Source organism: Rhamphochromis sp. 'chilingali' (assembly GCF_963969265.1).
Source record: "Rhamphochromis sp. 'chilingali' genome assembly, chromosome: 14".
NCBI lineage: Eukaryota > Metazoa > Chordata > Actinopteri > Cichliformes > Cichlidae > Rhamphochromis > Rhamphochromis sp. 'chilingali'.
Genome location: NC_137941.1, coordinates 14,465,337 through 14,489,441, shown reverse-complemented (window position 1 = coordinate 14,489,441; position 24,105 = coordinate 14,465,337). Strand labels below are relative to the sequence as shown.

The 24,105-nt window shown below is 43.8% G+C and overlaps 1 protein-coding gene across 8 annotated transcripts in view; it reads right to left on the bottom strand.

Annotated features, from left to right (window-relative positions):
• Nucleotides 1-267: 267 nt before the first annotated feature.
• Nucleotides 268-24,105, bottom strand: part of map3k13 (mitogen-activated protein kinase kinase kinase 13) — a 35,165-nt gene continuing 11,327 nt past the window's right edge. For 3 of the 8 annotated variants that reach the window (XM_080902766.1, XM_080902767.1, XM_080902769.1), the window contains exons 2-15: nt 20,452-20,514; nt 9,879-10,582; nt 8,373-8,556; nt 8,081-8,272; nt 7,253-7,411; nt 6,963-7,121; nt 6,752-6,860; nt 6,523-6,632; nt 6,286-6,402; nt 5,758-5,919; nt 4,853-5,609; nt 4,705-4,775; nt 4,272-4,563; nt 268-3,195 (exon numbers count right to left, since the gene is read on the bottom strand). In XM_080902766.1, coding sequence (XP_080758892.1) covers nt 3,094-3,195; nt 4,272-4,563; nt 4,705-4,775; nt 4,853-5,609; nt 5,758-5,919; nt 6,286-6,402; nt 6,523-6,632; nt 6,752-6,860; nt 6,963-7,121; nt 7,253-7,411; nt 8,081-8,272; nt 8,373-8,556; nt 9,879-10,509 — 3,045 coding nt within the window. In that variant the 5' untranslated portion in view covers nt 10,510-10,582; nt 20,452-20,514 and the 3' untranslated portion in view covers nt 268-3,093. Of the gene's footprint in view, nt 3,196-4,271; nt 4,564-4,704; nt 4,776-4,852; nt 5,610-5,757; nt 5,920-6,285; nt 6,403-6,522; nt 6,633-6,751; nt 6,861-6,962; nt 7,122-7,252; nt 7,412-8,080; nt 8,273-8,372; nt 8,557-9,878; nt 10,583-11,016; nt 11,142-18,085; nt 18,345-20,451; nt 20,515-22,895; nt 22,994-24,105 lie in introns of those variants that run through there. The other 5 variants (XM_080902768.1, XM_080902773.1, XM_080902770.1 and 2 more) reach the window with 5 other exon arrangements.

Here is a 24,105-nt window from a genome sequence, read left to right as displayed (position 1 = left end):
GCACAGGGTTAGTCATTTTATCACCTTTCACAGAAACACAAAATAAAGATTCCCTCTGATCACATGTTTAAAGATTGCTTTTAGGAGAAGGGTTAGCTCTGTAATCGTGAGATTTTCCATGCATGTATATGGAGTTTACAGGTATGGCTGTTATATGCTAAAACACACCAAGTGCATCACCATCTCATCTTCCTGTGGACGGTCACACAACTTGTCATTAAAGAGAACATTTCATTTAAAGGCTTTTTCTCATACTTTTTTTTTAAAAAAAACTTTAAAACAATGTCGAGTCCTGACTGCCTTTCAAAAAAAAAAGCAGCCGTGCATGTTTGTGTGAATTGGAAGTCTTTGGAAAAAAATGTAACTCTAAAGTGCGAAACATCTCACCATTACACAAAAATTCTGAAACCACCTGTGGTATGTGCTAAAAGCCGCAACGCTGATTAGACTGTGCGCCACACTAAAGATCGGAGATGGCCTGAAAGCTGCAGGGAAAGACCTCGAACCAACCATGCATGCATTTTATCCGCTGAAGACACAACTATAAACCCACAAACAACCAGAACAGATTTTTGACAAAATATTAAAATTAGCATTTAACTTGTGATTTTTCTAAATTTGAGCCCCGTGTGGAGTTTGCATGTTCTCCCTGTGTTGTCTCTGCGTATGCAGGCTTCAGGTTCGGTTAACAGGGGATTCCTAACTAGCTGTAGGTGTGAAATGCGAAGCTCCAGCCTCCCAATCACTCCTTTTTGGATAAAGAGAAGGAACTCTTTGAGCTCTTGCTTTTTCAAACCTTTGATTGCACTTTACTACATGCACTAATGTTCCAAGTTATTAGGAAGAAGTGTAGCATTTATTTTGATTTTGAATCATAAATGAATAAACCATTCAGATTTAAGGAGGTGTGTGTGCTGAGGAGGACAGAGGACATTAGCTAACCATAAGCCTATATTTTTTCAGATTTTTTAAATAATACATTTTTAGTTTGGTCTATATGCTTCTTAACCCCTTATCACAACACATGACAAAATAATTTTCATCTTTCAGGAACCATTTGAATTTTCTCTCAAGGCAAAATCAGTTGAGGAGTGCACATGGTAACATCTCGGCTTAGTTGGTTTTACTGTCCGTGTTCAGCCATCAGTACCTTGTGAATGCTTTGTGGTACCGTGACACAACAAATATCCCTGTGAAGCTCGTGATCCCTTCTTTCTGAAACCCTTTGAATTGTGTCTCTGGCACAAACAGAAACAGAATTACGGTCATTTAAAGAGCTCTTCTAAAAGGGCCCTGCAGCTGGGCTGATGGTGAAAAGAGTTAAACTGATAAATTATTAAACATGTGATCAAAGGCACCTGTATTTGCATGTGTTTGGTGAAAAAGGATTAACCAAGAAACTCTTTAACTATTTGGGACTACATAAGGAAGTATTTTAAGAAAAATAAATAAATCTGGCCTACAAGATTCACACTTTGAATGTGAATGGATTAGTGTTTATTTAAGTATTTTAAGTGCCTTAAAGGAAATTCTAAAATCCCACTCTGGACTTAAAAAAATAGCCTCTATAAGCAGCTCTGACGCCTGGCGCTCTCCGCTGGCTACCAGTCACTGTGCTCGCGTCTAGCCAGCTAGACATGCAAGATCCTGAACAAGCGACTTCTTTCTCACTAGTGTTATTGCTGTTATAATTCGCAAATAATGACCATTTTGGACATCGGCATAATCCACCCTGCTAGAAAATGATCCGTGGAACATGCCGAACCTGAAGATTTCAAGAAATGGGATACTGCACCTGGATGCCTCGTCTCCACATCCCATTAAAGTCTGTTACAGCAATAAAACGTTGAACATCAAGGCTATCTGTAAGACCTTTTCGAGTATTCCTGCATGGTCCTTAATATGTGCCGCTCAAAAAACAAAAAAAACAAAACACATTCCTTCATATAATTGGTCCAGTCCAGTTTCACAGTCCTTGAACGATCCTGAGATGAGACTTGAAACTGTAATGTCTAATGGAGAGGAAAGGACTTTGCGTTGTCACACTCACATTCACTCACACTCTCACACACAGATAACTCCCTCAGTAACTCTGCCTGTGACATCTGATTGCTGATGACGATGACGTTGGCATGTCTTTAAGAGAAGGACGAGCAGAGTCAGAGAGGAAGAGTCTCTTTTCTTTTTTATTTTTTTTCCTATAGCTCTCGGCCATGTCTTTATCTCCGATGCTCTGTCCGCTTCATGCAGTCTTGGGGCAGCGTTTTCATTTCGCGAGCTGCAGAAGCATGCTTCGACAGCTACGTGAGGGCGGGGGGATCCTGAAGAACAGACACATCCGGTGGTTTCAGGGAGGGAGAAAATCCAGTTGCGAGGCAGGTTGTTCATGCTGGTGTTCACAATGTTTTCCATGAGCTCCATGCTCCCCACTTTACTCACAGTGGGGAGGCGGGGTGGAAGCGGAGGAGGTGGGGTACTGGGACTTGATACTGTAAACTCATGATAAAGCAGGTTGGTCAGGCTGCAGTATGAGCTGAGCGATTGCTTGTTGTTTGGAGATGTCTGTCCACAACAGTGAGATGTTGAAAGCCGCTTTTATTCTGGGTCAGTCACCTGAGAGACCAACTACTGCAGTTATGCATCTCCCCACTTAAAGCCATCATCTTCTGATTGATAAGCCCTTCTCATCATTATCATGATCATCATCGTCATCATCTACACCGTCTTCCAGTCCTGGTCTCTCTCCATCACAAAGTAAACCCTTGTTTGGATTCAAAATGTCTGTTTATTTCCTCTCTGTTCAGATCAGAGAAGTCTCATAGCTCCTGAATTTTCCTTCAGAACTCAGACAAAAATAAATTATGAACGTTAAACTATCTATTGTACATTATCATTCAAAAGGGAATCCCTGCAATGGGTTGCCTGAATGCTGTGCTAGATGAGGGGTGGGGGTCATATGGGAGAGATTACATAGGACGTTGCTATAGGGAGCTTTGTTTCCAATGTTTGTCCTCTTATTGCTGTATTTTCTGCAGAGCAGAGAAGGACATGATGGCCTCCAGGCAAGAAAGATGATGAGCCCTTTAGGCAGGTTCACCACGAGGAAGGAGCCCCGACTTTGTTGTTTCTAATAGTGGCATCGGAGCACTCTGCTTCTGACGAATCGCAGTCCGAGTCCCCAAACTGTAGCGGATTCTGAGAGACAAAAGGGAACAAACAGGGGAACATTAAGAAAGATCCAGCATCAGGGATGATTTGAGATGCATTATGATCTCAAGAATGAGGTTTTGTGCAATGCAGTAAATAAAATAAACATAAATTAATGTTTCTTATGACTCCAAACAAAAAGGGTTTGGATTCATTAGTTCCAACTTTAAATATGACAGGCTATTTGTATTGCTGACATATCCACCCCTTTATGACCACAGTGGGTGGATGTGCTGCCGGCAAATCTGTAGCAACTGTGTTATGCTATCATGTGAATATGGACCAAAATCTCTGTGGAATGTTTCTAGCACCTTGTTGAGTTTGTGCCACGAAGAACAGTTCTGAAGCCAAAAAACGGGTGCAACCCCCGCTTCTTTCAAGGTGCATGTAAGATGTACCATAGTTTATAATAAGGTCAGTATGGACTGATTACACCCAAACAGCCCCTGTGACTCAAAAGCTCAGGCTGCAGACGGCTTTGCTCCTGCTTGTGCATGGGGAGCAGCTAAAACCACTTGTTTCAGGCAGAGGATGAACTGATGAGCTGCAGGGATTTTTTTTTAAACTGAGAATCATTCAAAGCTACTGTAGCAAAGTTCAAAGATAAAAATATAGAATTAGAAATGAGCACATTCGGTCCCCTGTAAATGAATAAATTAAACATCAAAGTAAAATGATTTAATGCCCTACATACGAATACAGAGTGTGTTTATCAGTAGTGATAGAGCAAAGGCTTACTATTAATAAGTGATGTGCATAGTGTCACATTATTTCAGTCTATATGTAGAAGCCCAGCCCTTTAAACCATCTGAGAGCCTTTATTTGGCCACAGAAGTGCTTTCAGCTAAATGCTCATATCTGCATGCTAAACCCATTTTGGTAGTAATCCTTTAAACAGCCGCTCATGGTGGCGCTGGAGGAAATGTTAGGACACCATTAAAGTCAGAAGACCACATGGTCTGGACTCGTGTCTTTTTACAAAGCTGCTGAGAGCTATCTGGACTGAAGCGGTGGATCTTACCACCCTTCGAGCTACATCTGCATAGAGATTCACGCAAACTGACCTCGTAGCTGTGTTCGTCGGAGCACAGCTTCCCCAACGAGATCTGCGTCTTCACCCTGCGGACGGCACACTCCTTGTCAGAGAGGCCGTCTGACTGGGTGGAGATGTCGATGGGGATGTCCGGCGTGTGGGACAGCAGCTCGTCCAGGTGTTCCTCCTGACTGGCGCTCAGCCTCTCCAGGGGTCCGCTGTGCGAGTGGTCACTGGTGTTTCCTTCCTCTCCGTCAGACACCGACAGGTTCTCTGAGCTGAAAGTAGAATAGGACTGGAAACTGCTCATACAGCGATGAGGTCTGTCAAGGAGAGAGGGGAGAAAAAAATGAAAAGAAAACTTCCACATGGTTACTGCAGCAGTTTCTTTTGAAAATGGCTCCTAGTTGATCTGCTAAAGATCATTTTCTTTTGCTGCAAACTAAATGACCTTCTGTATTCACCTCTGTCTCCTTGGAAACTCCACTTCACTATCCACCTCTCCCTCTTCTTCTTCGGATGACTCATCACCACCCTGAAAAAGAAGCGGTAACAGCTTTTAATCCCACACAAGCACACGTTACATACTCATCGGCGTAAAGCTCTGCTCACCTTCCTGAGCGGCCTGAGAGTGCGGGGCAGTGCAGAGGGCAGTGTGTGCGCGTTCTGGGATGCATCCTGTTCCTGCGTCTCTGTCTTCTTTGTGGTCTCTCCATCTGAGACTGTGTCTTTGTTGTGCGCCCCCAGAGAAGACTGGTTGCCCTCTTGGGTGTTGAGCAGCGAGTAGTGCGGCAGCTCTGGGTGGCTTGATAGGGGAGGGGTCTCCTGACAGTGTAGACAGCCGGGGAAGGGGTGAGCCTGGCAGCAGGGACATAAAGAACCAGCACCAGCGCCTGATGCAGGTTTGGAGCTGGTGGATGAAGTCCGCTGTCGCGTGTCTGCATCCACAGCGGTGGAAATGAGGTCAGGACTGGAGCCAGAAACGCGGCGCTGCATGTGGTCAGTTTGAGGGCTACGGAGGGCGGCGGCGGGGCCGAAGTATCGCAGGTTGTTGGCACAGTTGACAACAGCCTGCTCGCGACCTTTCAAGGGGAGAAAGTTCCCCTCCGTTTGAGGAGGGTGGTGGTGGTGATGATGGTGGATCGGTTGCTCCTGGAGAGAGTGGGTTTCTTCTGGTGCTCCAGCAATGGGTTTCAGCACAGTGGAGAACTCGCTGTGGCTTCCTTTGCTGTTGGCGCGGCGGTGACGAGGCTTGCTTCGGTACCGGGCTTTGCCAGGAGGGGTGGAGACCTTCGGGCTAGCAGACAGCGGTGAGGGCGACGGGAGAGGGTCTACGCTAGGGATGCCATCAGAGCGAAGCAGGTCTGGCCTGGAAAATATGAATTGTATTCAACAGTTCATTTAAGTATTTAAATGACACTCTGACCTGAACTGCGATAAATCACACATCTGCAGCTGAACCTACAGATACATGAACGTGTAACTTTTAATAGACATAATACGTTTGAAAATCAGACCTTTTGGTGGGAGGCATCCCAGGTTTGTGGGAAATGCTTCCTTTCTTCTTGATGAGCTTCTCCACAGCGTTGGATCTAACGATCGGTCGGACTAAGTGGCGCTTGTAGCTGCCGGGATATTTCTTCTCCACCGCCTGCTCTCTCCTACGGTGATGCACAGAACTAGATTTAAGTCAGATCATGGGGGAAAAGCAGTCACACTGCACTTTAGTTAAACACAACATAGCAAACATTAATGGGAAGTGAAAAGCATTCCTGACAAGTAAAGCTACATCGAGGAATCTGCAATAATTTAAGAAACTCACTATTTATGTACATCACGTGTAAGTCAAAAAAAGCAGAGACTCATAGGAAAAATCTAAAAATACTGACGATACCATTCAGATCATTTTTGTCATTCTAGCTAGCTGAACATGCTTTCAGTTCTGTTGCAGTTTGTTACTGGAAATGTTGAAAGAGGAAATACGGGCACAATGAGAGCAGGATACTAGTAAAGCACAGATGTGACAAAAATGTTTATCGACATACTTCATCAGCTCCTTTTCTCGGACCTCCAGCTGCAGCATGATGGCACTGAGCTCCATGTAGAGGTTGTTGGCTCTCTCCAATTTCCTCTCATAGTGCTCCCGGATGTCCAGTGCATGCCTGAGAACATGCATGAAATGCATCCAAATGTTCAACTCCAGTAACTTCTGCTTTATGTACAAATTAAAAACCATGTCTTCTATTAACAAGCCACATGTCTGCTCTCTTTTCCCCACACACCTGAGTTCATCCCTCCTGCGTCGGATCAGCTCCTCGTCCAGCCTGTGGATGCAGGTGCCTTCACTTTTGATCTTCTCAAAATGCTTCTTCACCTCCTCCCTCCATTCTGCCTGTAATATGGACTTACACAGTCAACATGCAGCCAGAGCATTCACTGCACAAAGAATTACACTGCAAAAAGCACACAAAGTTAAGGTGTAGTCTTGCATTTCTCAGTATTGGTCCAGACCTGAGACTTAAAGTAGGTCTCCTGAGGAGTTCCCAGAACATCTGCAGAGGCGATGTCGAGATGTAGGAGAATCTGACGAAACGACGGCCTATTCCTGGGCTTTCCCTGCCTGGAGTTCATGAAAATCATGAAGGAAGATACACAGAGTATGTTTACGTTCTAGCAGTCATCATATTTTAAGTGATGTAGTAGAAAAGCTGTTTTTGCTCACCATGTCTGTTTCATGAGGATTTTAAACCCGTCCGGGCACGTGGAGGGGACGGGAAGGTGGAGACTGTTGCTCCCGACACCCCAAATAATGGCGGATGAGTCCACATCTTTGTAGGGAATCTCTCCAGTCAGTAGCTCCCATAACACAACTCCAAATGACCTACAACACACAAGCAAAGATGGACAGGTTTCATTGCAGAAACATGACTATTAAAGATGACACTTAAAACATCCTTTTCTATGATGTGGAAAAGCTAAACATTGCTTCATATTTCTTCATCTATTACTCACCAGATGTCTACTTTTTCAGACACAGGCTCATTTCTTATCACTTCTGGGGCCATCCAGGCCACCGTCCCCGCAAATGACATCTTTGTACTTTTATCACTGAGCTCTTTGGATGTGCCAAAGTCTGAGATTTTCACAGTGTCGTTGTGGGTCACCAAAACACTAAAAGATGCACAAAGAGAAAACACAGCAAGGTCAGTCTATTTGGTTAAGAGGAGTGTAAAAAAAAGAAAAAAAAGAAAGGAAAAAAAAAAAAAGGCAGACAAAGCAGGATGAGTTGGCCCGGGGTTAAAACATTCAGGCTGATGATGATGATAATGCACAAGTTTTTACAGGGTATGAGCTTTTTTTTCTTTAGCACTTAGAATCAGTTTTAAGCCAAAACGACTTCGCTGATAGAGAAGCATCTGAATCACCCCATTAGTCGAATGAGTCTGACCTTTCCAGCACATTCAGACTGCTATTATTCTGCTGACTAATACAGTGTGCGGCACTGCTGCAGCACGATGATATTGATTAGAGATGCAAGCGTGCAGCGGGGATGAGACAGAACAATCTGTCATACTCTTACATGAAGACGAGTAGCTTTTGTTAAATTTGAGAATGGTATTTGAGTTAATGTCAGACTATTCAGAGCAGAAAGAATGGATTGTGTGAACACAGCACTCATGATGCACCAGGAAAACTATGCATTTCATTCCCACAAAAAAAAAAAAAAAAAGAGTAAATAACTTAAATTTGATTTGGGTCTACTACTGTGTTTTCTCAACACAAATGTATAAGATGCTCCTCCGTCAGAAAGTTAATCAGCTTCCTGCCCGACAAACTCACTTAGGAGACTTGAGGTCTCTGTGGATGATCTTGTGCAGGTGTAGGTAGTTCATGCCGCTGGCAATGCCTGTGGCCCAGTCCACCAGCAGCCTTGGGGTCACTTTCCTCCCCGCTCTCAGCACCTCATACAGCTGACCCTGGGCACAGTACTCCATGATAATGCAGTAACAAGGTGCCTGGGTGCACACACCCCTGACACAGAAAAAAAGACAGAATACATGTTAAACACACCCAGAGCGCCACCAGATGAAACAAACGCGTCACGCACAAGGGCGAGTGACTGTGGACTTACTTGAAGCTGATGATATTGGGATGCTTGAGCTTTCGCAGGTGTTTAATGTCCGTCTCCTTCTGTTCTCGCACCTTCTTGATAGCCACTTCCTCGGAGCGAAACTTGCCCAGGAAGACGGCACCCTGTGCTCCGCTGCCGAGCCACTGCAGCTCTGAAATCTCCTCGAAAGGAACCTCCCACATGTCTGAAATCAGGTTAGCAAGTTTTGTCAAAATGACCACAGCATCCTGGTACTTTGCAAAGTGTACATGATGAACTACATGTGTTCTTTAGCAACTTTTTTGTCAGTAATGTCAGTAATACTTGCTTTTCAGAACAGTGTTTTATAGGCTTAAAGCCCAAGGATAAGGATGTTTGTGTGTCTTTCATTTCGGTTTATATAAATGTGAAGCTACTCCTACAAGTTATGAAGAAGTAAATACTTCATATTGGTTTATAGCAGTGGTGTCCAAACCCAGACCTCGAGGGCCGGTGTCCTGCAGGTTTTAGATGCGTCCTTGATCCATCACAGATGATTTAAATGGCTAAATTACCTCCTCAACACGTCTCGAAGTTCTCCAGAGGTCTGGTAATGAACTAATCATTTGATTCAGGTGTGAAGACCCAGGGTGAGATCTAAAATCTGCAGGACACCGGCTCTCGTGGCCAAACCTGCTCCATAGGTTCAGATACCTATAGGTACCGTCTCCATCACAGCAGGTCTCTTATCTTGTAAAACCTTCTTTCATCCTTGCTGCTATCCTTCTGTCCCCTAACACTCATCTCCACCCACTCCACCCTGCCTGTTCTCTCCATTTCACCCCTCTTGTGCATTGCCCGTCGCTTTGGATGGCTGGCATCGGGTACTTAAACACATCCACCTTCACTACTGACTGCATCTTTCTGCTTGCCTCCCTCTTATTCACACACATTTTGTCTTCCAATATTTTTGTTAAACCCTTGAATTATAGCTGAAAGTCTGCACTTTGATCACAGCTTTCAAATCCACAGTGGTGTAAATTTCCACAAATGACCACAAAAATACACCAGAAAGTACATATTTTATAGTTCTTACCAATATTTGTATAAATAAGCCTTTAGCTCCTATAAATGTCTTAGACCTTCAAATACTGAATCATGCTGTTTAAGTGGTTTTAGAAACAGAAGCTACGACCTCTAGCCCAGACTACGGCTAAGCAGCCACGAGATCCAGCCCAGTTCTGTCTGACCTCGACTCATATCCCGTAGCTCTCGTCCAGCCTGAGCGTGCAGCCCTGCGGCAAGGTGAGCCTACCTTTACCATGACCTCAATTCAAACTGACAGCTGTGCAGCTTCACTTGCAACAGCAAAGCGGCGAAGCCAGGACGGGCTATTCAATTACAGTTTCAGAATACATTAGGAGAAACAAGAGGGAATCTTTTGTTCGTTTCTCAGAAGTTTCACAGGTACGGGGACATCTGAATTAAACAAAAAGCATTTAGCGTGTTAAACTGATGCAAAACAGAAAGATAAAACCCAAAGTTTACCTTGCTGTTGTAGCTTGTATTCAGTAGAGTAGGTCTTCCCAATAATGTTCCACACAGGCCGCAGGCAGCCAAAGAGCCCCTCTAAGAAGCCTCCCGACCCAGGAGGGGCTCTTTGGAAGTGCAGCTTGATGTCATCAGGGTGATGCGGGAGGTTCGGCTTGCCCTCTCCATTGTGGTCCATTGGACAGTCCCCCTCTCCCATATGCTCGTCCATGCCGCTGCCACATCCAACGTGCTCATGGGATGCCGGCGACCCAGCTTCCTCGTGGTCCTGCTCCTGCAGCTGGAGCACGCTGTTGTCAAAGTGTCCGCCTTCGCTCCGAGTTGAGTCCACGCTCAGGGCTGCGTTTGGTGGACTAGTACCGCCCAACATGGACTCCTCATCCTGGCCAGGCGTCTGCAGCAGGGGAACGGGCAGGTGTGTCGGCGGAGCGAGGTCTGTGATGATCTGAGGAGGTAAGTTGGATAGAGGGGCCTGAGGAGGCTGCGGTTGGGAGTTAGGCGAGCTGGATTTCTTCATGCTGTCCCCAACCACAGTGAGTTTGAGCTCCTCCTTCAGCTTGCCCACCAGTAGACTTGGACAGGAAGTCCAAGAGAGCACCTCAGGGGAGCTGCCCATGGTGTCGTGCATGTGTATGGGCTGCCCAGTGACGATGAGTGGGACGTGTCCTAACACACTGGTTTGTCTAAATGCTGAAAATCACCTGAAGAGAAAAACAGAATGAGAAACTGTTAACTAGATTAAAAACTACAAAAACAGGAATGCAATTAAATACATTTACATAACTATAGTCACCTCAGATAAAACATAATTAAAGCTGTCTGCATGATAGGACCCTATTACGTCCTAAAACAGACATGAACACCTCTCATGTCCTCTATTAGATCTGCAGGGATTGACAGAGCATTAATGATTATTATTTTTAGCTACACAGTGCAAACACTGCAGGGTAAATGATGTTGGAAATATCAGAAAGGCATCAATTCAGTGCGGAAGAGACAACACTGCAGAATTAATACTAATAACTCATTTCTAGGAAACTTATAGGAAACAGTCGGCCGAAACCAATCACACACACCAACCGAGGCTTTTCTATTATCTCTCTGAAGCAGTAACACTGTAGACGGGATTAAAGACCTTGCTGTGTATTAGGACTGCTGAGAGGAAGACATCTGGCACGAACAGCCCATTCTCAGTCTTAAAGCCAACAAAGGCCCAGGCAGCCGTGAACACGGAGGGTCAGAAACCGACACAGAATCACCAGGTGAAGATCTTTACCATCCTAATGTGTCTGTGAGTCAGGAAGGGACACAGCATTTAAAAATAAACGACAAAAAATATGCAAATCCTCTGTATGCACTTTTATATTTGGATTTTGATATTGTGACATATTTGGTAAATGCACTGGTGCTTTTATAAAGCTTTTCTACTCTATTTAAGCACTCAAAGTGCTTTCTTTCTGCAAGCCTCATTCACCCATTCATACAAGCACCCTTTTCTATGTCTAACTTTATATAACCTGCTTGCTCTTTATAAAACTATAACTTTTATCCTAACATTTACAACTTGGGGTTTGGTGTCTTGATGAAGGCTATTTTGACATGCAGATTAGACCAGCCCTGCGAAAGATTAACGGCTTGTCCAGGAAGTACCCTGCCTCTCGCCCCATGACAGCTGGGATAAGCATGAACTGGATGGATGGATGGATGGCATAATTATAATTCTTTGTTAATTGAGGAAATAAAATACCAAATCACACTGACAAATTGCCTATTGCATCCACAAATATTACACAAATACTTCCACGTCCACTGATGGTGACGTGGCAAAAGCATAAAATCAAAATAATAATAATTAAAAAAAAAAAAAAAACATTAAAATTTTGTTGTGTTACATAACACTGGCTCACATGATCTGAAGGTTAAGGTTTGATAGTTTAATAACACTAATCAGGAAATAAATCTGAAAGATCATCCAGCTGGTGAACCCCGAGTAGAGATCATTTCATCATGCATACCGATCCAAAGGTTAAGCACAAACATTCATGCTCAAGCACTTTTTGCCTGATAACATCAGGCATAGTTAAAAATTACCAGCAATTTTGCAACGTGACAAACAAAACTATTTATTACGCAACAACAGAACCAAAACTATCAACATTATTCACCTTCTGCTACCAATTTTGCAACTTTTAAAAGGATCGGTCATTTCCTAAAAGGCAGATTTTAAAGAGACTGTGGGGAACTTCAGGCAATGACTAATTTGAGTGCATTTACGACAGTAGGATGAAATATAATAAAAACTATGTTTGGATAAAAACATAAAGTAGTAAAAAAAATTAACTCCTGGTTAATTATTCAGCAGCAATTTCTGAATATTTTTAATATTATACTAAAATCTCTGTGTGTTTGATTACTACTCATTGCTTCTCAAATATAATATTATTTCTTACCTGTGCTGAAGCCCTTTTTCCTGTAAGTGTACCTACATTCATGATGTAGTAATTTGGTTTGTAGCCGCTCATATATAGCAGGTCAGTGTACCTGGACTAGAGGTGTTCTGTACGCACAGTGCATTTTTCCAACACTGCCACCAGGAGTTGCCAAAGTCAAAACCGGTCAAATCCTCCAGGCCGAGGCTTTAATTTGTTGCAAGTGTGCCGCAAGCTGTGTTTTCAGACAAACAGATGGCCTTTTATCCACAGTCTGACTGTGTTCATCTACCCAAAAGGGGAAAAAAAGTGAATCAATCACTGTGTAAATGACACTTGAGCTTTTTCTCTTTTAAATCCACAAGGACAAAAATCCAATCATGCCTGAGCAAGCTGTAGAAAACAGAGGGTGTGGGAGACAGAGAGAGAGAGAAAGGGACATAGTGAGAAGCTGCACAGTGCGCACGGTCACAAAAGATCAAAGTCCAGGAGGGAGGAGACAGAGAGGCAGAGCAGTACCCTGGCTCTGTGTTACGTGGAAGGAGGACAGTCATATAGTCCAACTGAAGCCAGCGTGGTTTATGTTGCTCTCTGCAGCACGGTCGTAGAGCTCCTCCACTTGGCACGGGTCAAAGTACAAACAAGCCCTGATTACTCGGCTGCAGATAAGTTCTCTGCAGACAAAGCTGCAACAGACTGCCTGGAGTCCCGACTTCAAACTTAGTTTTAATCCCACTTTTATTCCAAGCTTCTGTTCAATGCTTTTTGCAAGTGTTCGCCAAAAGCATGTACTGTATCCGTGTATCTACTGGACGGGTAACATGAGTGGTGTGAGTGTGGGGCGGCTGCCAGGAGCTCATCTATAATGCAGGCCTGTCTCTAAGCAGGCTGCTGAGAGTGCAGGGGAAGGAGAGAATGCTCTCTCAGGTATCCAATAAATCAGTCCCTTCCAAAGCAGAGACAAACGAGCTGTACGAGCAAAGGCCCATGCTGTAATTCCACCTCACAAACGGCTCTCAGAGCTGGGCTTCTGACGTGGGCTTGCTGTGGGTGGATAAGGCTGACTGGACAGAAACATGCACAGGAAGACCTAAAAATTAACACCTTTTTACTTTTTTGTTTTTAACTAAATCTCTTTCCAAACAACAAGAATCTTTAGTGCCTTTATTCTACAAATCCAGCACCAAGAACAGGAAATGGACCTCTTGCTCTTTTCCATTAATCTCTAATGGAAGATCTCTATGGGCGTAGAATCCCATGAATAATGTCTGTGCTGCGGGTTTCATTTCCACAGGCATTTATTTACAGGACTTTCCGAAAGAGATCGTGACTGAGTAAAAGGACAAACCGACGGAGTGTTTGCACGAACTCGGTGCTGCTTCGCAGAAGTACACAACCCACTTATTTAGCAGAATGAGTAAAATAAAGAAAGAAAGGGAGGAAGAGAGGGAGAAATTATCAGAGGCTGATCATTTAATCCCTCTACAGGGCTCTAGAGACATGCTTGTCCAAACACAGACCCTATTCAGCCCTCCCCCTCAATTTATCCTCCACATAATTCCTTTCATTTCTTGCCTCTCTAAAGGTGACCTAAAGCCTAACAGATCATGACATGTACATACATAGTATATAGATACAACCTTAAAAGAGCAGAGCAGCACTGCCGGATAAACAGCTCACTGCAATTGGTTATTGTAACGCTTCATATCCGAGTGCATACAACAGCTGGTGGTGCAGGGGGATCAGGTTCAGGGAGCACACATGCTCACACACACACACACACACACACACACACACACACACACAAACACGCATACACAGACAGACGCACACATGCCCAGGGCGTGTCTGGCGAGATCCAATAATCCCACTACTCCCAGCAATTCACGGGGGAATGCAGTTTTTTTTGTATCACTCAGCAAAAGCCAGTATGGTTGTTTAGATCCTGCTTCAACACTCTGTGCCAGCAGGACGTTCAGCAATACTTTGAGCGTAAATGCACGTACACAGTCCACCCGCAAAACGCGGCATTGCGGGCGGCATCTGCGTCTCTGTGCTCCTCATTAAGAGAAGCCCTGCTGGGACCCATAGAGGGAACCTCCCTTCAGGTGACAGCTGCGACCCCCTGACAAAGAACCAATTTAGCCCCTATCCCACCACATCATTCACACGTTACCATGTCAACACAGCATCCATCCTGACCTTCTGCTTCCAGTCGCACTCAATCTCATCCAACACTTGGAGAGGCTACAAGCGTGAAGGCTGTAGTTGTAACATGTGCTACCTTGTCTTGGACACAGAATGATATCTAGATCTGGATTTGGTTTTTAGAATATCAAGATAATGTCACTCAAGCCTTTTTTTTGTTTACATTTTATACATATTAGCAAAGATGTGAACTGAAATAGCAACAAATCCTCTAAAAACATTCCAGGATACAGATACAGACGTGGATCAGCATCAAAAGTCAATCACGTCCAACTTTAGCCTAAACTCACCTCCGTTAAAACCTGAGCAATCCCGCTAACAAGCAGACAAACTGAACCAATCACGTCAACTCGTCCACAGAGGTCACGAGGACGAGGAAAACCATATCATTCCACTGATCAGTTCTTCAGCTTCCTTTTGAACAATAAGATGTCAGAAGAGAAGTAAACATCTCACTTGATGAGATACTGGAGGTTCAACAGCTGCCCTACAAACAAAATCAAATCGCACACATGCCTACAGCACAATGAGGCACAGCCTTTCACATCCGGTCATTCCTGAGAGCTCATTTCTGGGAGGAAAGAAATACCTGCAACAACAGAGCACTTTCATGCCTCCCACTTCCCTCTTGTCTTGAAACAAACATGAGTGAGAGACAGATGGTGAGAGCAGCGCTCGTCTTCACTGAGCATGTGCTCGTCTTGGTTATTCTGGGTCATAATTGAACAGCTGAACTCTGATGTCTGTGCTTGTTTCTCTCCTCGGTGCACTCTATGGACTTTTGCGGCCTCTGCTTATCTAGTGACTAAGCAATGGTGTGAAATTTGTAAACATGCTGCTCATATATTTCCATAAATTCCTCGGAAATGTGAGCTGCCCGGTCCTGATTTGATAGTCGGGGATGTGGTCCGACGTGTAAATCAGCTTTCGCTTGCTATCAAGGCCTGCCAGAGGGGATTGGACAGGCTGCCGTAGGTGGGTGAAAGTAATAATCTGCTGGTGTGGGGAAGAGCTGTGGAAGGGAGAAATAAACGAATCTGGCACAGCGCTCGGGCATCTGCCGTCACACGGCTGACATTTCCCACTAATACCCTTTTTTCATATTCTGATTCCCTCTGCTGACTCACCTGGGCGGACTTAAAATACCTGTTATTGGCCGAAGGCGAAAGCGGGTCACAGAACAATAATCCCTGCCCGTTTACCTGCCTGCTCAGGGTCTGACTGGCGTTGCTGGTCGAATAGGAACAAGGTCGAAGCTGCCGCTAGAAGCCACAGGGAAAGTGCCAGGTGGGATCATGTGTAATTGGGTTTGTTGTGAAGACTAGATTGAGTCAGGTGGAGGAGGAGGAGGAGAGGGGAGGTTAGGTGCATGAATGAAAGTGGCAACGAGAGGCGATGAGTAGGAGGGAATGAAGAGTGAGTAAAAACAAACCCGAAGAGTGTGCTGTCAGCATTCAAACCCTCCAGATGACCAACAGAATGAGCACGACTGTGAATCATTAGCACTCCAAACACACACACACACACACAACTTGTGCCTCAAATAGCCTCATCTGGTACAAGCCAGAATCGGAGAAAATAAATAACTGAAGAAAAGCTTGTGCGCCATCGACACGTCACACTCTCTCCCTCCAGCCTCTTGGCAAGGCTGCAGACAGCACTGCAACCAGGACACAATGCCTAAAAATCTGCAACTATCTGGCATATGCTCCTCTGCAAAACTCTCAAGGCTTCAATACGAGCCTTTCTAGTCAAGCAGACTCTCTGCTCCCAGTGATGCTTAGCAATAAAAGCTCTACAGAGGTCTATTTATGAATACTAACCACACTCCCACACACACACATCCAGATAGCTGATGAATTCGAACAGACAGAGAGGGATGGTGAGGCCAAGGAGACAGTGGAGGGAGAGACTGGCTCAGAGAAATGTAGATAAAGGGGGAAAAAAGCAGATTAAGAAGGCAAAAGGGACCAAAGAAGCTGTGAATGAGGCAGATAAAAAGGAGGGTGGACTGCAGAATGAGTGAAATCAGAGGAAAAATTAAGACGAAACAGAAAAACAGATGTTTTGCTGTTTTCCGTGGCTGCCCGCGGCGCGAAACTGTACCGACCACGCTCCAGTGGGAAAGACTCCCAGAGCGACAACAAAGGACACAAGAGGAGCCGGCTCCATGTGAACCGGGCCTGTCTGCCCTGCACGACCAGGAGACAGCGGCACGCACGCGCGCGCACACACACACACACACACACACACACACACACACACACACACACACAAAATACTGCACAACAGGGCAGTTGCTGCCACAACAATTCCCCTTGTGCTCTTTTAATAGGGACGGCCTGCCTGGCCCGACAACAACAAGGAGAGAGACAGACACACAAACAGTGACACCACAGACAAACATGCATATTGCAGGAGCCTGCCTGTGACTGACACCGTTATAATGGCTGAAATATGAAAATACACAAAGCCCCAGCTAAAAAAAAAAAAAGAAAAGGAAAGGAAAGAAAAGTGGGGCAAGAGACTCTAAGGGGACCAAGTGGGTGTTGTTCTACATGTTCTTCCTTCTGCTCAAAAACAGCCTCTCTAGCACAGCAGAAAGCCCAGAAAATCAATACACATTAGTGCTCCTGTTATCTCCTGGCTTCATGCTTTCCCTGCTTGCTCTTAAAAACACAGCATGCATGTAAATCTAAGCAGTGAACCTCCCCCAATCAGCAAAGTCAGACACTCTGGAGAAAACCCCTCATAAACATGAATATCCAGCTTTTTATTTTTTATTTTTTAATGCTCTCTTGCAAAAGGACGGCTGGATGTACGTACGCTGGAGTCGTCCCCTCCTCCACCTCCTCTCCTCTAAAGCCTGGCTGCTGGCTACTCATCTTGTGTAGTTACATAAACATGCTTAGTAGCAGAGGACAGAGGTGGGCACACACAGAACTCTCCTGCTGCCAAGTAAATACAGAGGTTGATGTAAAGAGCTGCAGGAAAGTCGAACATGGCGAAGCGGGCAGGGGGACGTTAAATATGCGAGAGTTGAGAATGAGAAGCAGTGGAAGGAAAGTCAGTGTGGTTTGGAATGACCGTGACTGTACACAAAATACATGTGGCCCAGATAAGTCAGACTGAGGGGGAGTTATTTATCTATTTATTTATTGTTATTATTTATTGCATTTGCTGGCAAAAATAAAGCAGGTGAGGGCGGGTCTGTTGCCCTGTATCTTTACCTACATCCCACCTGTCCTTCAGAGGGCACAGAGAAGCACTGCATCAAAAAAAAGAAAAAAAAAGAAAGAAAAAACCCAAAACCCAGCAGCGGCGTCACCGCTGATCCTAAAATAGCTCCAGCACGCACCAATGCACGACTGCTCAACACACTCCTGCAGCACTGCTACTGAACAAATACTGACATGTGCTCTATACACACAGACAGACTCCCTGCAGATGTGCGATGTGCAAAAGAGAAAAATCATACCCATAAGCATGAGAAGGACAAGTACCTCCACATTACAGTGCTTCCACTCAGATGAACGGCAAAAGACATAGCATCAGCAGATTACTCACAGCAGACACGGCTCAGATTCATGGTCCTCTCTCAGCTAAGGCAGGGATGTGTGGAGGGGGGGAAAAAGCCGGGCGAGAGGAAGACCGAACTGACAGTCGGGATTCAGAAGAAAGGAAAAAAATAATAATAAAAGAACAGGAGTGAGGGAGAAGGCAGAGGATGGAAGATGACAGACATTCCTCTAACTCCTGCAGCACCTGGGCTGTGAGTGGGAGGGCGGCATAGTCACCAGGACGATGAAGACCTGCTCACGTCACACTTTTCATGAATGGAGCCGTCTGACGCAGGGAGGACGCAGCTCAAAGAGCAGAGGAGATGGGGGGGGGCGGAAAGGGCGGAGCTTGTTGCACAGACTCAGAAAGGAGGAGGTGCAAACGGAGATGAAGAGGAAAGCAGAGGAAGAGAGATGGAGGAGGAGGAGGAGGGCGTGCATTTCAAAGCAGCACCAGCTGGGAACAGAAGGTTAGGCTGCGGTGGCGTCTCCGTAAGTAGAACAAACTGTTTCGGCATAGGAGAAAATCCTTTTGTACCAAATCAGTTCTTTCACGCCAATTGTGTCAAAATCACAAATGTCTGCAGGCTGGATCCAGTGAGGACTATCTATTTGTCATGAAATACTGCCCCCACCCCCCTCATAAAAGAAAATTGGGACAAAATATCTTGTTTTGCAATCACGTCCGGTGGAAATTAATCCCTCTGCAGCGCCAGTGTCAAATAACAACACATGTTCTTATTTTTCAGGCTTTTAAATAGCATGAAGGGTTTGCTAAAGGTCACAATTAGCACAGCAGTAGAACATTTAGAAGCTGAAAGTCAGAACCAATTAAATGAGTTAATCTAACTAAACTGAAGTCAAGATGAAATAATCTCTAACAAAAAAGTGTTTTTAAAGAAATTAGGGACCACCTTAAACACACTTCACCAGTGTGTTTCATTAAATTTGCAATTTCTCCATTACAAAGTATTTTTACTGTTTAAATGGTAAGTTTTCCCCCAGTCTTTCTGTGTTTATAAGAATATGGAGTAGAAAAGATCCCTGGGATTATTGAGAAATATCAGCAGCATCACAGCTGAGCAGGGAGCAGTGCGGATTAAAAGCAATGTCTTTATATGAATATCTAGCAATAAAACAGAACTCTATGAAACACACATCAATATCAACCCACTCACATATTCAGACAAGATGCCTTTAAACCCCATTTACCCCCACAGGTGAGCAGCTGGAAGAGCCACACTTCTATCTGTACTCTCTAAGCAGACTTTCCTTCTCTCTTTGGCCTCAGATAAAGGAAGAGGTGATCAGTGTTGATGAATGAGATTTAGCTGAAAGCACAGAAGTATAATTTGAGCTTTCAACACAAAATAATAACTTGTGAATAACCCTGATTAATATCTTCCACACAGATCCGACGGCCAGGCTTGCTCCACTTCCTCAGTCACCTTCTAGAAGCCATCACTGGAAAGCAGCACTTCAAAATATCAGGAAAACTCAGTAAAGAACAATAAAGACACTGAATAAGGACATTACAGTGTACCAATACCACCTCTGTGATTTTCTCCTACAGAATTACAGTTAAATGAGGTCACATCCCATTCATTACACACATACACAGCTGCACTATGAACACATAAAACCACACAAGCAGTCAGAAATGTTCCTGTAAACTGTGGTCATGTGACTTCAGTTATCGAATCATTATGCCCATTATAACTAGCACGGGGTGTAAATGCTCTGCACTGCTGCTCTTTCTCTATATTACATAATAACTGTTCCAGTACAGTTTAACTTCAGGTTCCTGCACAGGAGGCTTTATGCATGCTCTCCTCATTTACATAAAACACCTAAATCTACAGCTGAAATTATTAGAAAATGTATCAATTAGTTATTCTACAGGCAACAACAATGCAAAAAAAATTACTGAGTATCTACATATACTCAGGTAAACAAGATGGCAAAAAAAAGTCCACTCAAAGAACTCAGGGCACAGTTTCATACCGAAGTCCTTACTGCAAAGGCCAGGCAATTACCTGCGTGTCACTCACTCTCTCTCTCCTATCCACTCTATACTTCCCTAAGTAACAAAGGCCCAAAATGCTAAAAAATGTAATAATAATAGTAATAAAAAGAATAATCTTACAGCAGTAGGGGTTTAATAGCTTCAGGGCTGAAAAACTACGATAGTCAGAGAGAAAATAAAAAGGTCAGAACGTCAGGAGAATTGTTCTTTTCTCTCACCAAAAGGTCATCTATCGTCTCACACAGTCTCTGACACCCTCCCCTCAGTGGGCACCATCACTTCGGCCATTATACTGGTCAGCACATGCTTGTGACTTTGCATGTGTGTGAGTGTGTTCATTTACTGACCTGTCAGGTGGTTTCTGACCATCTCAGAGGTCTGCAGAGCGGGAACTGGATTCAGCTTCTCACCTGCAGCATAAACACACACGGAGCGGTGAAAACGGGGTTCGTGCGAGCAACATGTTCCACTTTAAAGGCTTAAATAAGGACAATGCACTGTAAGCATGATGCGCAATTGGAAATGCTGCCAACTGCAACATTTCCACAGTGACATTAATAAATCAACTCAACGGATGAGTCACCAGATGAGAACGACACCCCCCTTTCCCCAGACTGCTGAGGGAAGGAGGTGCAACTAGGGCAAAGACAAGTAGCGGTGGTGTATCTGTCTGTGAGTTTGTGTGTGAGGAAATGGCACAGACTGACACTGACTGCAGCCAGAGGGAGTACATCAAAAAAGACTGATAGAGAGGGAGGCCTGCGGGTGAAAGGAAAAGCTCGGGGAACAGATGATCCCCCGAGTGCTCTTGTTTCAGGCCAAAACCTCTGGGGAAGAGGATGCTGGGGAAGGGCAGCAGGAATGTAATGATGCATTGAGAGTGGGGGGGGGTGGGGGTTGGGATATTGGAGCCGCATTGTCCAATCTCTATCGTAAAGCCACACCCCAGCAGGGGCCCCTGCCAGAGGAGGCAGCCTGGTATCCTGGGGCAAATAGAGGCAGAGGCGTCCAAACACTGCCTATAAATGGCGTGAAATGACAGTGAAATAAGATAAGATAAGATAAGATAAGATAAGATAACCTTTATTAGTCCCACACGTGGGAAATGAGTCACGGTGCAGATGGCTGTGGATGTAAGCTCTGACATTAGGGAACGGTGAGTGTGTACTACTGGATTTGTTAAAACTGCACTTTTGTGATGCACGGTTTAATAAGTGATATGTCAAGCAGTCATCCCGCCCCCGACGGGAGAGAGAAAGTGAAAGGTATTCTTGCTGTGCGGGTAAAGATACACAAGAGTTCTGGTTAAATATTGACAAAAAGGGACTTTCAAGTATCAACGGGGAGCTGGAATAAAATTTTGGCTCTGTTTGTTTAGCGGGGACAACAAACTCTGCTCTAAAGCTGAAACTGAATTACAAAAACACGCCAGAAAGACCCCGAAACAGAAAGTCTTAAATCCGCTGCTTCAGTTGAGTTTAAGACATGTCTTCTATAAAATCCTCTAGTAAATAATGGTAAAAAATATAAGTTGAAATGTCTTTTCCCACAAAAACACAACCTACACTTTTGGAGCTTTATAATAAATACAGTTATAAAGTCATAGCATGATTACAGCCATTGAAAGCCTCTGTGTCTGTTTGAGCAGTGATATGTTCCCGTAGATTTATTGAGACATAAATTCAAATTGCTTTGTGGTGTATTTAAGGACACCACAAAGCAGCACAAAAACTTAAAACACTGTGAGTCAAGGCTAAAATCAGACCTTGCCTTTACATTTAAAATAATTGTCTCATTTAATTTCCTCCATCTAACTTTGCTAATAAGTCTTGAATTCATTTTAATGTTAATGTTCCTCAAACTGAAACTTTTGGTTCAGGTTTTCTCCTGAAATGCTCACAATTTTCATCTCAGCAATGCATGAAGCACAAATAAAAAGGTTACAATGATAAAGTCATTCAAAAAAAATTCAACAAGTACAAGACTGCACCATGTAGATCAAAGCAATGCACAGTACTTTACCAAGGTTCAACATAAATTTTACAACTAACTAGAGCTGGGCGATAGAACGATAACGATATGTATTGCGAAATAACTTCTTCTCGATAGAAAAATTAAACTATTGCGATAGACCTCACCGTTTCTAAGTGGAATTGACAATTTAGTAGTCTGTTTCGTTTGTTCCATTTTGAAACTTAAACGCTTTAGCGGCTGCCTTTTGTGTAGTTTGCAATATTTGCCTTTATTTATCTGAAAAAGTCTCATGTTCCTTAAGTACATCTACCCTGTTGAACTTATTATGGGAAATAAATATTTAAAAACAAGCTGCTGATTATTTCACATTTTACTTGTGAGCAACGGCACATTTAAATCTTACAAATATAGTTATTTGGCTTATGTTGTGATATAGATCGTTATCGCCTGAAACGGAAAAAAAAAAAAAACATATCGTGATATGAAAAAATCTTATATCGCCCAGCTCTACTCCTAACACAACTTTGACCGTTTGCAGTGCCAGTCAAAGGTTTGGACACTCTCAGTGATACTGGAGTATTTCTTAGCCTTTCATTACATTGACTTGCATTAAATAATCACAGCAACAACTACTGAGTTCTTCAGTGACTACAGCAAGTTTAGCTTTCTTCACCAGCTCAACTTGCAGTGGGTCAGTGAAGTGTAACATGAAACTGTGCCTTCTTCCATATCATCTGCTCCTAGCTTATTTTTCTAATAACTGTTTGGGATAAATCATCAACAGCCAAGTGAGAGGAAAACTGAAGCACAAATTCACCTTTAAAGACACCCAGGTCAATGTGGGGCGCCTCGAATGCTTACAAACTTTAATCCTCAGCAGTGGCAATGTGCAGAGTCTGCAGTGGCTGTAGGACAGACCTGACCTCCCTAAGGGGGCCCCACCTGGCTCCATTCACTCCTGTTCCAAGCAGCTTACATGATTCTGTTTAAACAAACCTCATGACAACATTGCAACCCACTCAATGGAAACAAAGAGGAGTTATCCTTCTGATAGCAAACAAAGGAGGGGAAAAAAGGAGAAAGACAACCAGACAGCAGTAAATGGAGAAAATAATAATGATTAATTATAATGCTAATTTACTAACGTAACCAGGGAGCTCAACTTCCACTAACATCACAAATTGTTAAAGCTTTTATTTACACACACATAATGCCTTCAGTATGAATCTGAACAGAAAAAAAACAAGTTCAAAAACAAGTTCAAAATCCATCAATCCATTCATTCGCTTCCACTTTTCTTCTCACATTCACTCCTGCATTCATATCTAGGGCTGTGCGATATGACCAAAATCTCATATCCCGATATAAAACATCTATCATCCGATAATGATATAAATCACAAAAAATTTAATATTTTCTGTAAATTCTGCGAATCTCGGGTAGGTGCACTGTTTCCAGCTAGGCGTCTTGTATCTGGAGTCAAGTGTTTTAACCGATGCATGAAACTACACGTTTTTAGACATAGGTTGTAACGGTCCTTTGTGAGTAATTATTACACGGCGTGCTGCGGGGAAAGCCTGTTCTAACGTTTGAGTCTAAGGTTTATTTCTTAGCACCTGACGGCTCTTATTTTGCTTCTCATCCGTCAATACTCTGCATACTTTTTCACGTGATTGCGTTTACTTTGAAAATTCTCAACAGGATCTTGAGCTTTATTGTGAAAGGGTTATGTGGAAAATAAACAAGCGGACATGCGGTGGTTTTACCGTCGTTGTTGCTAATGACCACCCATAAAAACAGGCGCTTGTCCGTCTGTAGTGTGGTTATATTAAATATAAGAGAAAGAGAGAACTTTAATTAATATAGCCACTACAGTGACCATCAGAAAAATATTGTCGTAAACAGTTAAACGATAGCGTAAAATGAAACGATAGACGTTTTTATATCCATCCATATATATCGTTATATCGAACAGCCCTATTCATACCTATGGGCAATTTAGTATTTCTACTTAACCCCACTAACTG